At 33.1% G+C, this 15,304-nt stretch overlaps 2 protein-coding genes and 1 pseudogene across 4 annotated transcripts; 1 reads left to right on the forward strand and 2 right to left on the reverse strand.

Annotated features, from left to right (window-relative positions):
• Positions 1–4,318: 4,318 nt before the first annotated feature.
• On the forward strand, positions 4,319–5,326 carry LOC120173157 (annotated as a pseudogene).
• Positions 5,327–8,116: 2,790 nt separating this feature from the next.
• LOC120173158 (auxin-responsive protein SAUR77-like) lies at positions 8,117–8,482 on the reverse strand. The gene has a single exon (XM_039180413.1). It carries the CDS (start codon positions 8,480–8,482, stop codon positions 8,117–8,119), a length of 366 nt encoding a protein of 121 aa, XP_039036344.1.
• Positions 8,483–10,887: 2,405 nt separating this feature from the next.
• LOC120173182 (AT-hook motif nuclear-localized protein 13-like) lies at positions 10,888–14,333 on the reverse strand. 3 transcript variants are annotated; one of them, XM_039180425.1, is made up of 6 exons: positions 14,166–14,333; positions 13,517–14,092; positions 13,358–13,413; positions 12,608–12,739; positions 11,711–11,872; positions 10,888–11,489 (listed from the first exon to the last, which is right to left on the reverse strand). In XM_039180425.1, exons 2-6 carry the CDS (start codon positions 14,070–14,072, stop codon positions 11,214–11,216), a joined length of 1,182 nt encoding a protein of 393 aa, XP_039036356.1. In that variant the 5' UTR covers positions 14,073–14,092; positions 14,166–14,333; the 3' UTR covers positions 10,888–11,213. The 3 variants fall into 3 exon arrangements, with proteins under 3 accessions (XP_039036356.1, XP_039036355.1, XP_039036357.1); XM_039180424.1 differs by having other exon boundaries at positions 13,517–14,102; XM_039180426.1 differs by having other exon boundaries at positions 13,517–14,081; positions 14,166–14,332.
• Positions 14,334–15,304: the final 971 nt, after the last annotated feature.

The raw sequence follows: 15,304 nt of genomic DNA on the forward strand, positions 1-15,304 counted from the left end.
ATGCCAATTGTTAGGATTTTCGGAAGCTCGAAACGACAACTGAAACGATTTGCAAAGAGGGGTCGGAGCGGTTTTGTGTTTAGGGAGTAAGGAGATTGAAAGATAGAGAATTGCACATCGATTTATAGTGGTTCGACTTTCTCAATCAAAGTCTACGTCCACTACCTTAGCTCATCACCAAGGATTTTCCAACAAATTCACTAATTTGTTCTTTCTTTTGAGGATAAAGAGTAACCTTACAAACTCCCTAGTTTTTCCGGGCTAAACTAGAACCTTTCCCTAGCTTTTACACGGGCTAAGCTAGAACCAAAACCCCTTTACAAAAGGATAATAAACGTAAACAAGAAAACCTCTCTAAGGTAGGTGTTTACAAGATTGAGCTCACAAGAACAAAATATTTACAAGAGAAAGATGAAATAAGAATGAAAAACTCTTCTCTTGTGTTTGATTGCTTGGATAGTTGTTCTCTTACTTCTTCAAGTGTCCTTAGCTTGTATTTATAGCTTGGAATGAGTTTGAAGTCGTATATAGCTGTTGGGGATGTTTTGGAGTCGTTTGGGGATGATTTTTATACTCAAAAAGGTTGCCCAAAATAGAGGGAATCGGTACCCCTTCATAGGGAATCGATACCCCTTCATAATATTCAAATATTATGACCGTTGGGCTGTTGAACAGGGGGGAATCGGTACCCCCTGGGGGGGAATCGGTACCCCCTGGACATTCTGTTTTTCTCGGAGGCAAAAACCTGCAGGGGGTATCTGTACCCCCTGGGGGGTATTTGTACCCCGGGGTATCTGTACCCCCTGGGGGGAATCTATACCCCTGGGCAATCTTGAAACCCCTTAAAATATTTTTGGCTCAAATCCGAATTTTAATTGATTTTGAATTATTTTTGAAACCTTTTAAAAACTTTGAATAAATTCAATTAAGTCCAAAAACATTTTGTAAATTCAATTCAAGTCCAAAAACCATTTTGCCTTAAATTGTTATATCGAAACATAGTTCAACAGTTTCTAATTCATATATTTGGGTCGGGTGAAACTTTATTTTGGTCGGGTTTAGGGTGAAAATTACCCGACCCGACCCAAAAAAATATATAATGTTACCTTATATATTTAGGAATAATTACAATAATATCCCTCTATATATAATTTTTTTTCAATTAAGTTACTGTTTTTATTGAATAAAAATAATTTTTTTATTATTTCGGGTCGAGTTTCTAATTCATATATTCGGGTTGGGTGGGGTCGGGTGAAACTTTATTTTGGTCGGGTCGGGTCTCGGATGGAGGTTCCTTTGTTCTCGGGTCGGGTCGGGTAGACCAAAAACCCGGCCCATGGCCATCCCTAATTGGGATGATTTTAATTTATGATATTTATTAGCATGATTTTTATAATTTATTGAAATAAATAATCAATCAATAAAATTAAAATTTAATATTTAATATTTTTTAATTTTTTTATAATATATTACTACATGTAATTTATAAAACAAACTAAAATTAAGCAAAAAAATAAGAAGGACAATCCTGTTATTTTACATTGCTGAAATCAAAATCATCTGACATGTCCGCGAACCAAACAGAATATGGAATTGGATTCCAATTCAATTTCTGCCAACAAAACAGAATATGGAATTGGATTCCAATTCCTGACAAATTTCAATTCCTTCACATATTCCAATTTCTTCAGAAACATTCCAGCGAACCAAACGCCACCTAAAGGTTAAGAACTACTCCATATTTATAGAGAAAATATATTTAGTTACCGAGAATTCTTACTCCATAATAATTCTTACCTAAATAAATTTATTTTTTACTCGGTAAGATGATTTTATTAGAATAACCGAATAAGCCCTAACCTAATTGCATGTTTCATTAAAACCTCCTTAGTCCTAACTGGAAGAAAATAATACATACAACCAGAACAAAACAATATAAACAAAAGACTAACTATATTTGAACTACAAAAATACAATACCAAAACCAACCAACGAAGCAACACTATTTGCTAAACTTCGATAACATTTTTGGTCCAAATCGGATTTGTTGAAGAAGCTTATAACATTCACGATCTCAACATAATTTCTCAATGACCAGTATCATTCTTGGGCGCAATCAGATTTACACGATTGATAACATTTTCGGTTTTCAACTAATTTTGTTATTGTGATAATTTTCTTTGACTGATTTGTTAATCTTGGTATCTTTTTAGGTTCAAACTGGTTTTTTAAAAAAGATTATAACATTCTAGGTCTCAATCAAATTTCTTAGCAACCGGTAACATTATTTGACACAACCGGATTTCTTAACGTGATTGATAATGTTTTCATCTTTCAACTTATTTTATTATTATGGCTAAACCCTTAGTCCATTTGCTAAACTCTGGTAATATTTTGGGTCCAAATCAAATTTGTTAAAGAAACTTATAATATTCAACGGGGACGGAGTCATGTAGGCCCTTGGGAGCCACGATTTATTTTGATTTTGTCACCTAATTTTCTATTGTTAATTATACTTTGCCCCTTGAAATAAAATCCTGGTTTCGTTCCTGATATTCAAGATCTCAACCTAATTTCTTGGCGATCGATAAAATTCTTGGGCGCAACCAAATTTGTTAAAGCGATTCAAAATATTTTTCAACTTATTTTTTTACCGTGGCTAAACTCTTAGCCCATTTGTTAAACTCTGTTAATATTTTAGGTTCAACCGGATATGTTACTATGATTGATAATATTTTCGTTTTTTTACTTATTTTATTACTCATGTAACATTTTTGGTTTAACCATTTTTATCATCAAAATGATTAATATTTTTTATTTTTAACTTATTATTTACTTGATTAACTTTTTTAAGTGCAACCAGTTTTGTTATCAAAATGTTTAACATTTTCGATTTCTATTGATCACATTATATGTTCTATTCTTAACTTATAATCATTATAATCGATATCGCGATTTATTAATCTTATTTTAACCGCCTCACAACATAATCGACATGTATTTTAGGTTATTCCGTAAAATAGGGTAAATCGAGATTAAGAATCTGAACATCAAGTACAAAAACTTGAACCAATAGGCCAATGGCGAACGCCCCGACAGATCTCGACTATAGAAAGCCGCCTGGTGTCTCGTGGGAGGGGGCAAACCCCAAAACCTTAAAAGCAACATGGGTACGCATTGATGTTTGGGCCTCTTAACACGTGCTCAAGACCGTCACATGCACCATGGACTGGCTGTCCCTTGTTCCCATATATAATGGGGTAAGAGGAAGTAAGTTAGTAGGTTATCCCTAACATTAGGTTTTAAATTTTAACTTTTGTTTTTTAATCCTAGCTTTTAAATTTTATCGTTATTTTTGTTCATATAATTCATATTCTTTTGTATAATTCTCTACTTTGAAATGATTTGTCCACGTGTTTAACATTCAGTTGATTGTAAGATATATATTTGTCCACGTGTTAAAATATTAAAAAACATGTTATATGGTTTTTTTTGGGTCAAATATATAGTCAGACTTTTTACTTGGTAAATCTTCAATGATCTCGTGATTTGAAATATGAATTTTTTTTCTTTAATTTTGTGTTATAACAATCAATGTGATTTGCTTCTAAATAAGAAACTCGTTTCTTTTCTTTCAATAATTGATTGACTTAATCACATGTTTCACACATGCATGAAACTCTGTATTTGATCACCCACTTATTTTGTAGTTTTTGTTTTGGTCACTCTTCAATTTTTAAAAATATTAATTATGTTAATAGTTGAAAAATAATATTAATATGTCACCATAAGATAATGTCACATCAACATTAAAAAAATAATAGTAAAAAGGACATGTCAATGCTACTACTAAGTTTTTTTTTAACGGATGATGACAAAAATAGGAGTAGAATTTAATGTTAGATATATTTTTGGAAATAATAATAGTTAAATGATCAAAATAGAAAGTAAATAATAGGTGAGTGACCCAATAGGTAGTTTACCCATTTAGTTGTTGACGACTTGAATTAATCAATGAATTAGTCAAAGACGGGCCAAGCTTATGTATTTCCTAGTTATTTAAATATATTGTATTACATTTAATAAATTTGTTTTGTAGCTAATTTTATGATATAATATAAATTAATAGTCCAGCACGTGGTCAGGAATCCAATGCCTGCGTCGTGCTTCACACCGTTTTCGTCTTCTCCTTGGCGTTTACCTTGGCTTCATCCAATCCCCCTTTGCTTCTTGTTTTTCTTTTTTGTTTAATCTGAACCCGTATTTTTTATACGGCTAATTAAGAAATTTTGTTTTACTTCTTTGTTACTTTTAATCCTTTGTTATTCCTCGTTTTCTGTTGTCCTTTGATGCTGCTGGTGTGGCCGGTCTTGATTTAGGTGGTGTTTCTCGCTATGTTCATCAGCTTCAAAGACCGGACCTTCACCTCCAACACCAACCGAACCGGAAGAAAACGAAGCTTCAAACAACCGTGCCGATGGTGGCGGCGCGTACCAAGACGACGGCTCTCACCTGGGCCTGGACTTAGTCAACTCGAATGACCTCGTATCACGTAGGCCACGAGGCCGTCCTCCGGGTTCAAAGAACAAACCAACGCCTCCCGTCATCATCACGCGGGAGAGTGCGAACACGCTCCGAGCACACATTCTTGAAGTCGGGAACGGCTGTGATGTGTTGGACTGTATCGCCAACTATGCTCGGAGAAGGAAGAGGGGAATCTGTATATTGAGCGGGAATGGTACGGTGACCAACGTGAGCATTAGTCAACCAGCTGGAGCCGGAGCTGTTGTTAACCTTCAAGGCAGATTTGAAATATTATCGCTTTCGGGTTCGTTTTTGCCGCCACCGGCTCCTCCGGGTGCCACCAATTTGACGATCTTTTTGGCGGGCGGACAAGGGCAGGTTGTGGGAGGAAACGTGGTCGGGGAACTGATGACGGTGGGGCCTGTTATTGTTATAGCTTCGTCGTTTTCGAATGTCGCCTATGAAAGGTTGCCTTTGGAAGAGGATGACCAGCTGCAGCTGCAAAGCAGCGGCGGTGGTGAGGATAATAATATGTTCTCTGACTCGGGAGGTGGCGCTGGGGGTTTGCCCTTCTTCAATCTGCCTGTCAATATGCAGCCCAATCATGTCCAATTTCCCTTTTGAGAAATTCGGCGCAGTTTGCATTAGGAAAACATGGGAATATTCTTGGATCATAAAGGTCAGAAAAATTCATGGACTAGTTATCATCACCATGCTTCTTCTTCTTCATCTTCGTCTTCTTCTTATGTTGATGTTAATCTTTGTTTTTAGCTCTTTTAGGATGAACACCAGTCTTGATCTTCACCAGTAGTTTCTTATTCTATTCATAGTGTTAGTTAATTAATAATTTGAAATACATTTTCTCTCTAATGACTCAAATTTATTGTTTACATCCTCATTGTGCTTAATTTAATTTAACTAGTTTCTTTGGCACATAGATTATATGTATATATATATATACCTGTTTAATTATTCTATTCAATTAATATATATGTTTATTTCATGTAATAAAGTATAATTTTAATATATTATTTATATGTAGAAAAATTTTACGTTGCACAACAAAGAACATCACTAAAACGACACCAATAATTAAATTAAAATAGGGTAAAATTACAAATGATTGTCAAGTTATAGTTAAATGATCTTTTTAGTCATTCAACTTTTTAAAAGTTATAAAATAAGAATTAAACATTAGGTTTTGTTAAAAATTTAAACACAAATCATTAGCTATCATTAAGGGATGATATGACAAATTAATAAAAATAATGTCTTCTTTGATTCCTCTATTGTGACTAAAATTTTCTTTTGATATTTTTTAAAGACTTTTAAGTAAGAATTCCAGTAAAATTATTATTTTTAAATATATTGAATTTAAAAATTTATTTTTAAAATTATAAATACATTTTTAAATCATATTTCAATTATTAAAAAAATTTAAATAATTGAATCATATTGTTTAAAAATTTGAGTTTGCTTTTTCGATAATTGAATTTTTTTTTGGATAATTTGATTTTTATTACCCAAATAATAAAAACTTGCTACAAAAAACCAGTGTTCAGAATACAGGGATTGTCCTACATACAAAAATAAACAGCAAACAACCAATACCCCAATTTCTACATAAAGTAATATTTACACTATCAAATCTATTAAGGTTTCTACCCCTTAGTTGCAAACCAATTGTTTCCTTAATAGCTTGTAGCAATTCTTCAAAAGTCCTAGATTTATCTTTGAAGATCCTTTTGTTTCTTTCCTGCCATAGGATGTAGATTAGAGCGGTGGAAGCAATCTTCAAGATATAAGTGATCAGCGATTTACCTTTCCAAAACATAGAGGCCCAAGATAAGAAATCATTCCATAATAATTGAAATTATTATATCTCAAAAATTATAAATTATAATTTTTTACATATTTAATCATAACTAACTAAAAAATTATTTATAAAATAATTTAATGAATTAGAAAATTCACAAAGTTATACTTTTAAAAAATATTTTATAATTTATATATATTTAAAAAAATTATTACTTAGAAACGTTGAAAATTTATTAAAAGATGAAATTTATTTATAAATAAGGGGATAAATGAGATTATTTTATTAATTTAATATGTGACTTCACCCATAAGGACCGTTAAAGTTAAAATATTTATTTTATAAAAAATTAAAGGTTAATATTTATTATATAACTTTTGAAAGTTTAATATCTAAAAAAAAAAGATTATTTTAACATATTTTAATGAATATTTAAAAGTTTATCCTACAAAATTAGTGGATTAATCATGGAACGGTCCTTCAGTTTTTTAATGTTTACTTTATAAGGACAATTTGATTAGTGGTGTGTTTCAGTGTTGTATTAGTGGTGTGCATTGGAGGAGCCACAACTTGGTGAGGGTGAGCACGTGCCTAACCTGATATCTAAATTTTCTTTGATTAGTTACTTATTTTACTTATGGTGTCTACCCTGAAATTTTTCGTGCTCATCATAAAATATGAGTTTTCTTCGATTAGTTACTTATTTTACAGACGGTGCCAATCCTGAAATTTTATTTGTACATATCCCATTTAAAAATTTTATGTTGTTAACAAAGTTATAACTTTAGGATTAAACTGTAAAAACTTATAATTATGATATTGATATCATGGTACAAGGTATCAATGCCTAACATTGTATCAATAAAATTTTCAAGATATCAATTTAAGATTCAAAAGGTTTGAAATTCAATATTTTACAATCTGAATGTCCTAAATATATAATTTTACAAGTTTTTGGAAGTCTCGAAACACTTTTAGTTGAACCTAAAACTTAATACATCCTTCAAATACTTATAATATAATCATACATAAAAAATACACGACTAAAGATGTAGTATACCTACAAAGGAGGAACACAGTGGAGATTAGTGGGGCCATGCCCCCACCCACAAAAAAAGAACAAAATATTTTGGAAAATGATAATTTTGACCCTTAAATTTTTTAAAACATTTTCATTTGGTCCCACAAAATTTTTAGGAATTCTGATTAAGCTTTTAATTTTTTGAATGTTATTAATTAAACCCCTCCCATAGTTTTTAAAAATTCTCATTAAGCGTCTCAAAATTTCAGAAATTTTAGTTAAACCCCATTTTTTTAAAAAACATGTAAATTGAATCATTCAATCTTTGAAAAATTTAATTTTAACCTCTAAAGTTTTTAAAGCTTTAAGTTAACCCCCAAACTCTATCACCAAGTTCCCGCATTGTATACCAAGTTCTAAGAGTTATTCTATACAACTTATGAATGCATAAATGACCCTCCAACTATGGCATATTGATCTCTAAATCAAGTATACAAGACACATACACCCATAATATCAATTTATTTGAGATTCGTATAAATAATTTAAAACCAAATCTATCTAATTTAGTACATTTTGGCACCTACCTATTTTAATCTTTAAGCATTTTTAACATGGTTTACCTCCTCTACAACTCATCCAGCAGCAATGCGGTAGTTGGGTTTTTGGTACACAAATATTCGGGCTTATTAAAATGTCATTGTGCTGGATAAGTTGAAATTAGTAAGACTACAAAACAAACAAAGATTTGAGTTCTAATAATCTTGAGCATAGAAATCGATAATCTCCTCGAGATTAAGCTGAAACAAAGAAGAACGATCGTTGTTCATCAACCAAAGCATGTGTTCAAACAATATATCATCCACGTCCACGAATATCACCTTCTTCTCCTCCCTTCTTCCATCCATTCCTCCCTTCATCGTTTCGATCAAAACCCTGAACGGACTTTTCTCTAGCACGAAAGGCTCCACCAAAAACTCCCGCTTCTGTTTCCCGAAAACCACCGTCACCTGCGCCTCGCCACATCCATCCTCCTCGCTCTTTAGGGGCCTGTAACCTAGCCGTGATCTCATGCTGCTGCGCTTTCGCAACAAACAAACGGGCAATACCAAGCAATCCATGAACCAAAACATGTAATAACCCAAAATTTGAAACTATGTGAATGGGGTTGATATTGTGGATTATAGGTTGGGGAATGGAAGTATTTATATGAATGAGAAAGTGAAATGTGATTGACAAGTTCTTGGCATTGAATAAGGCCAAGCAACTGCACAGAGAGAGACTAAGGTGGTGTTTGTTTTTGAAGAGATAAAATGTATGCAGTCTGCGGATCACATCTGCAAACATCTGCAGCAGAAGAGGTGGACCAAAAGTCTGCAGTCTGCAAGAAGAAGACTGTTTATTTTTTAACGTCTGTAGACTGCTAAAATAAACTGAAATATAAATAAACTAATCTTTTAATAAATTTAATAAGTATTTTATAATTTTTAAACTTTATTGACAAAAATAATCATTTGTATATAACTCAACGATATCTAAAATACTTTATTTGAAAAAATATATTAAATAAATATTATACGAATTTTATTATTATAAATTATTACATCTACGGACTATTAGATTTTGGTTTTAATATTATTTATCATTTTAAAAATTATTATTAAATCAATCGATAATGAAATCAATTTGATTTTAATTCAATCTGTTTGTTTCGGTTTAAGTAATTGTTAAAAATTTATATTTTAATTCTCAATTATTATCGATTCACAAATATATCAATACTCGATTTTATAATATCATTTAAATCATCTTAATTTATTCGAGTGGTACAATCCGATTATAGTAACATCAAAAAATATATATAATATATACTCCATATAATATACATCAATTAGTATTTTTTTATTTAGAAAAAATATATTATTTGTTTTTTTATTATATATAAAGGGACTTTCGTACTTTACCAGAATTAAATGATAAGAATTAGATTTTTCAATAGTGTGAATATTTTTTTATTAAAACATTTATTTTGTCTTTAAATGCTAATAATTGTATGTCCCTGTGATTTTCTAAGTTTATATATATATATATATAAAGTTTACTAAGTTTAATTGTATAATATTTTTTACTAAGTTTAAAATATTTTTTTCAAATAAAGTATATTAGATATCGTTGAGTTATATACAAATGATCATTTTCGTCAATAAAATTAAAAAATTATAAAATACTTATTAAATTTATTAAAAGATTATAAAATTATTAATAAATTTATCTAAATACTATAAAATAATTATTATATTATCGAATTTTTATAATTTATTACAACATTATAGTGACTATTTTGTAATAATTCATTAAATTTAATGATATTTTATAATTTTTATAAAATTAATAATAAAAATGGTTATTTGAAGAGGTTAGAAGACGTCTGCAGACATAAGGCTACGTCTGCGTTACACAGACCACGCGCAGACGTTAGAAGAACTTCTGTCTTCTAAAATATAAATAGTATGCGAAGATCAATGTCTGCGTGTATCTATACGGCGTAAACATAAAAACTTTAAAAATCTTAAATAGTGAAAACAAACGCCCTGTATATTGCTGGCCAAAAGAGCCGTTGCCATTTCGAACAAAGCTCTTTGGCAGTAGTTGGAATAAGACATGCCGGATTTAGCAAACTGTCACACTCAGTCACCAGCGCGTGTTCTTCTCAACACTCGGTATTTAGGACAAGTTCTGCCGCTACGCTACGTTTCATTGCTTAGGATTAAAGTTCCTTTTTTCCCTTTAGGTTTAGATCGGAAGACATGATTAATTAATGGTGAAAAACCCTAGGATCTTATGGTAATCATTAACAGTTAATAGAAAAGCTAATTCATTGAAACTAATGTTGGGTTTTTGTGCAGTTATAGTTGGCAGGTGGCACTGTGGTGCAAAGCATTGCCACATGAAGGCGCGTGAAGGGAATACAATTTTCTAGTATCTTATGGTGAAAGTACTTATCAAGTCCCTTTATTAAAGGGTCTATACCAATTCAATTCCTATACTATTAAATGGATCAATTTGATCTGTCTATTGTAGAGTGGGTATTATAGGGATTGGTCCACATTAGTCCTCTATGATTGAATGAATTGATTGATTCAGTCCCACAACAGGGACTTGATAGGAACTTTCATCAATACCTTACCGACATCAACATGTGTGATCCCCGCATAAGGCGTTGCCATCGATGATATTGTAATAATAATACTATAGGTTCGTTGAAATTTATGCGTCACGTATTTTCCTTCACGAAACATACAAAACTAACAAGGTCAAGTAATAAAGTAAATGCGACTGCGGCATTTCATCGAACATCCAGCCTTCATGACAAAATGCGGGTGAAATTTTATTCTCCATAGAATTCGCAAGGAGACTTCTTTGTTCTATCTTCAATAGGTGGAATTTTGTGTAAGGAGCCCCATCTAACACCGGTTGGAATGAGACAGTCTCAGTTAATAAATTAGATATCGATAATTAGAGAGACAAACTGACAGTTTCAATAGCCTACATCTGTCATCAACAACTAAATTAAAAGCGATACATGGTCTAATCATGGCTCCCAAAATGGCGGCCATGACACGTTTCCCATAAGCAAAATACATTATCTGAAGCAGGAGGTGGGTCAATGGTGACAACAATTTCCAGTATGGAGGACTACACAAAAACATAACTGATATAACTTGATCTACGATGAAAATGATTCTACCATTTCTAGTCTTTAATGCATATGTTAGGATTTGGAACTGTTACGGTAACAATCACCAAGTCGGCGTCCCGATGTGCTCTACTGTTTTTAGTTCCGAAGCATCTTCATTGTTGACTGTGGTCAGTCCAAAGTTGGTACATTTGCACATTGTTGTTATGGATTGATGGAGCAGAACTGGTGTAGAAGTCGGATCCTCGATTAAGAGGGCTACCACCATTCTCGTCAGACGATTCGCTTGAGCCACCTTGCGAAGGAGGGCTGCCTGTCATCCCTGGAGCTCTGAAATTGAGCATGTTTGATGCTAGTACGGAGGACGGTCCTGTTCTGAAAGCATCCGAGCTCTGTTTTTTTCCATCGGCAATAAAGCTGCCAACAATGACCTGGCAGTAGATAGAAAGAAGTCACAAAACCAGGAATGAAGTACATTGATATCTTTGTCTTAACCTGACGATATGCCCCGATGCTTATCCACCAACTATGATTGTCTGAGATGCAAAAAAATCTAAATTCAATCAAGCCTCGATCCGGAACTACTTAATGATTTTGATATGTATATGTAGCAAAATTTTCAGCATCTACAAATTTGTAAACAGAGAGATACCTGAACCGGTGATGCTGCCCGTAGCATCCCTGCAACTCCACCACCTAATACTCGACCATCGGATCCAGCCAAGGAGACACTTAAACCACCACTCCTGCTGCGACCACCGCTATTTTCAGAAAGCAAGAAGGAACCTGATAAAGAAATAATTTCAAACCGGCCCTGCAAGTAAAAAAATGATTCCATATTTAAAATGTGTTGAAAATGAGCAAGGAAAAACAAGTCAAACTTCTAAAATTGTGTATAATTTCAAAGCAGCCAACAGGCTTGCTCAACCATTCCCCCCTCTCGAAACCATACTTAAGCTAGCTAGTAGTGGAAGGGTCCAGAATAATAATTGTATCCAAGGAACAAGTCCATCTAGCACGACCATACACACACCAAATTTGGTTCCTTCCAAAAGCAGACAAATCTGTTCTCTTTTTCTACTATCATTCTGTTGTTTCACTGATCAAGTTTGAACTATGAGGGTTTACTTCAAAACCTTCGTCTACTTCAGGTAACACAATCAATAATTGCCTGGTCTTTTTGACAATGAACCTCACTAAGCTAAAATGATGCAAGATATGGATAGCAGTATCCCCTCAGATCTATATTAACATAAAATTAGTACATCGATGGGTTTTATTTTATGCTTGGAATGGGATACTAACATGCAACAAGAAACTTATAATTCGTTAAAGAAAGTTCTTTTAAAAATCAAATACAAAACATATAGAAATTATTCTTTTTCCTGTATAAAGGAAAGTAAAAAAGGTTTTTACTCCAGCAGCCTTGGAAACATGGATACGATCCTATTCCTATCTAAGCAAAGGTGCTGAGCAGATGCATCTCATTCAAGCTTAAGTTTAGTTTATCAGATGGATCCTATAAATTGATAATTGATATTAGAAGCACCTCGTATGTCACTGTACCACCAGACATTTCAGGTTGGCGGAGAGTGACATTAGAGATGGCACCATTTGCAGAGAGAATACAGACTGTGCGCGGTCCTTGCTGTGAAAAAGCCATAATCTTTGATGCTACATCCTGTAAATGAAAAGGACATGAATTAAGCACTCTAAAGACGAGATCCGATAGTCAAGAACATTTGCAAAAGGAAGTCTTGCAAGTTTGTCACCATGATGTACTTTTTAAGCAGATCAACCTTTAATTGAATAAGACTAAAAGAGTATTCATTTTGCCTCAAGTTATTGACTGGAAGAGACATTCCATTAAACAATCAATGAATATTTTCCCTTTGACAATAACAAAAAAGGGGGGAAAAGTAAACATTCAGAACTCAAGCTACTCTCCACATGCTCGTGCTCAATTCACATCGAGCCAACACGGGTTTGGAGCTTGCAAAAATACAGTTCGAACTAAACATAATCACCATAAAGCCCACTTAGCTAGAGGATGAGCTGTTTTCCATTCAATCATTTTCCACAAATCATAATTCTAAAGTTTGAAAATATTCTTTTTGATGCTACTGCCTACCAGCACAAAGTATGGATGATTCCACTAACACAAGAGGTTTAAACAATTGAATTACAATCTAAAAAAACTTTTATCATTCCCAAATATAAATCAGACAAGGCCAATAATAATATCTCTTATCTTCATCTGGGACGATAACCATTACGATTTCATGTAAAGGCAACTCACCTCGCCGGCTTCCACGGTGATTACGTGAGGCGTAAATCCCACCCCTCCAACTCCTCCTGCTCACAAAATAACCAAAGTCACAAAACTTACAAAAAAAAAAAAAAAAAAAGAAAAGAAAAGAAAACATGACATAATAAGCAAATTGCAACTATTAGTTACCTAATGCATCCATCTGCTTTTTGGTAGAACCCGGTGGCCTTCCACGGTTCTTTTTAGCCGGAGGTTCAGATACAGCCCCAACACCACTATTACTCCCCAAACCGACGGATTCGCCTTCGCCGTGATTCGCCGAGTTAGAAGCAATCTGAGGGGTTGGTGCCAGTTGTAAAAGTGCAATGTTACCATCGGGAGCGTACTTTCTAGGCCTACCTCGCTTCTTCTTCAGGGCCGGCTCCGTATTGTACCTAAACTGCGGCAATTCATCAAAACCGGCCGAATTCATAGAATCGAACGGCTTAGGATGCTGTTGATGTTGATCTTGTTGATGTTGGTTCTGGTTTTGCTGCTGATGACGCTGCAGCGGAACCGGCGAAGATAGTGAGTTGAAAGGGAAAGGAGGAGGGACGTTAGCCGTTGGATTGGAGTTGATCAAGGCGGGATTTGAAGGGTAGGAGGAAGATGCTTGCCCCATTAACATGTGTTGCGATTGTTGTTGTTGTTGTTGTTGTTGTACCTGTAATCCTCCTGCCGGGCTTTGTACTTCTCTGGGTTCCATTCTTATACCCTAAAAGAAATCTGAGTGAAACTGTGAAAAATGTGAGAGAGAAGAGAACAGAGCTTTGAGTTAAAGAGTTCGCGATTTAACTACTTTTGAGAAATGGGGAAAATTGGAACTCAAGAATAAAGGGATGAAATTACACAACTGGGAAATCAACAAAAAAGCCCCTTTCGATTTTGTTTGAAACAAATGTGTAATTATACCTCTCCACCCTCCAACTAGGGTTCTTCTTTTCTTGTAAGTGCACTTTATTTTCGTGGGGGAGTTGGGGGTTGTTTTCATTTTTTTCACTGTGACTTTAGATTAGGTTACGTGGCAGTTTAAGAGAGTTGGGGTTTTTTAAGTAATAGTAATAAATTTTAGGATAAAGTACATAATTGGTCCCTCAACTATATGATATTATTTTTTGAGTAAAGTTACAAAAATTCCCTGACTATAAGATGTTACTTTGTTGAGTCTTCTGACTATTAAATGTTACAAAATAATCACATGATTATTCATATATTTCAAACTCACCGTTTTTTCTAAAAAGATGGCGAACGTCTAGGTTGAACGTTAATCTACTCACAGAGATATGATAAAATTTAATCTTAAAATCGTTTGAGCTGTATATAGATCGAATTTCTATTTACATTATGTCATTGAGCTAATGTTTGTTGAGCCATGCTTGAAAGAAATGACAATGCCAGTAAACATTATTGAAATATAATTTTATCATATCTTAGTGAGTAGGTTAACGTTCATCTCAGACAACCATTATTTTTAACAGAAAAATATGAGTTTGAAACATATGAATAGTCATGTGACCAATTTTGTAATTGTTAATAGTCAAATGACTTAACAAAACAATGTTATATAGCCGAGGGACCATTTGTATACTTTACCTTAAATTTTATAATAAGTGAATTGAAATTTTTGTTGGTTTTTTGATGATGTAAATTCACCTTTTAGATACAATTATTTGACCACAAATCATTTAAATAGAATAATATTTTTTTTCTACTAATTTCACTCAATAAATTTTAAAAGCGAAGAGTTTATATATGTTTAAATGCATCTTCAATATAAAAATTATTAGTTTAAATATTGTATAAAAAGAATATTTTATGACATCTAAATATTTTTATGAGTTCATATATATTATTTTGAAATTTAAAATTCATTTTTTTTGTTTTGTTTGAAAATTTAAAAGGGTAATTTAGCATGGTGGAAGCAAGCACGTGATATAA

This window comes from Hibiscus syriacus, unplaced genomic scaffold (genome assembly GCF_006381635.1).
Source record: "Hibiscus syriacus cultivar Baekdansim isolate YM2019G1 unplaced genomic scaffold, ASM638163v2 tig00111941_pilon, whole genome shotgun sequence".
Lineage (NCBI taxonomy): Eukaryota > Viridiplantae > Streptophyta > Magnoliopsida > Malvales > Malvaceae > Hibiscus > Hibiscus syriacus.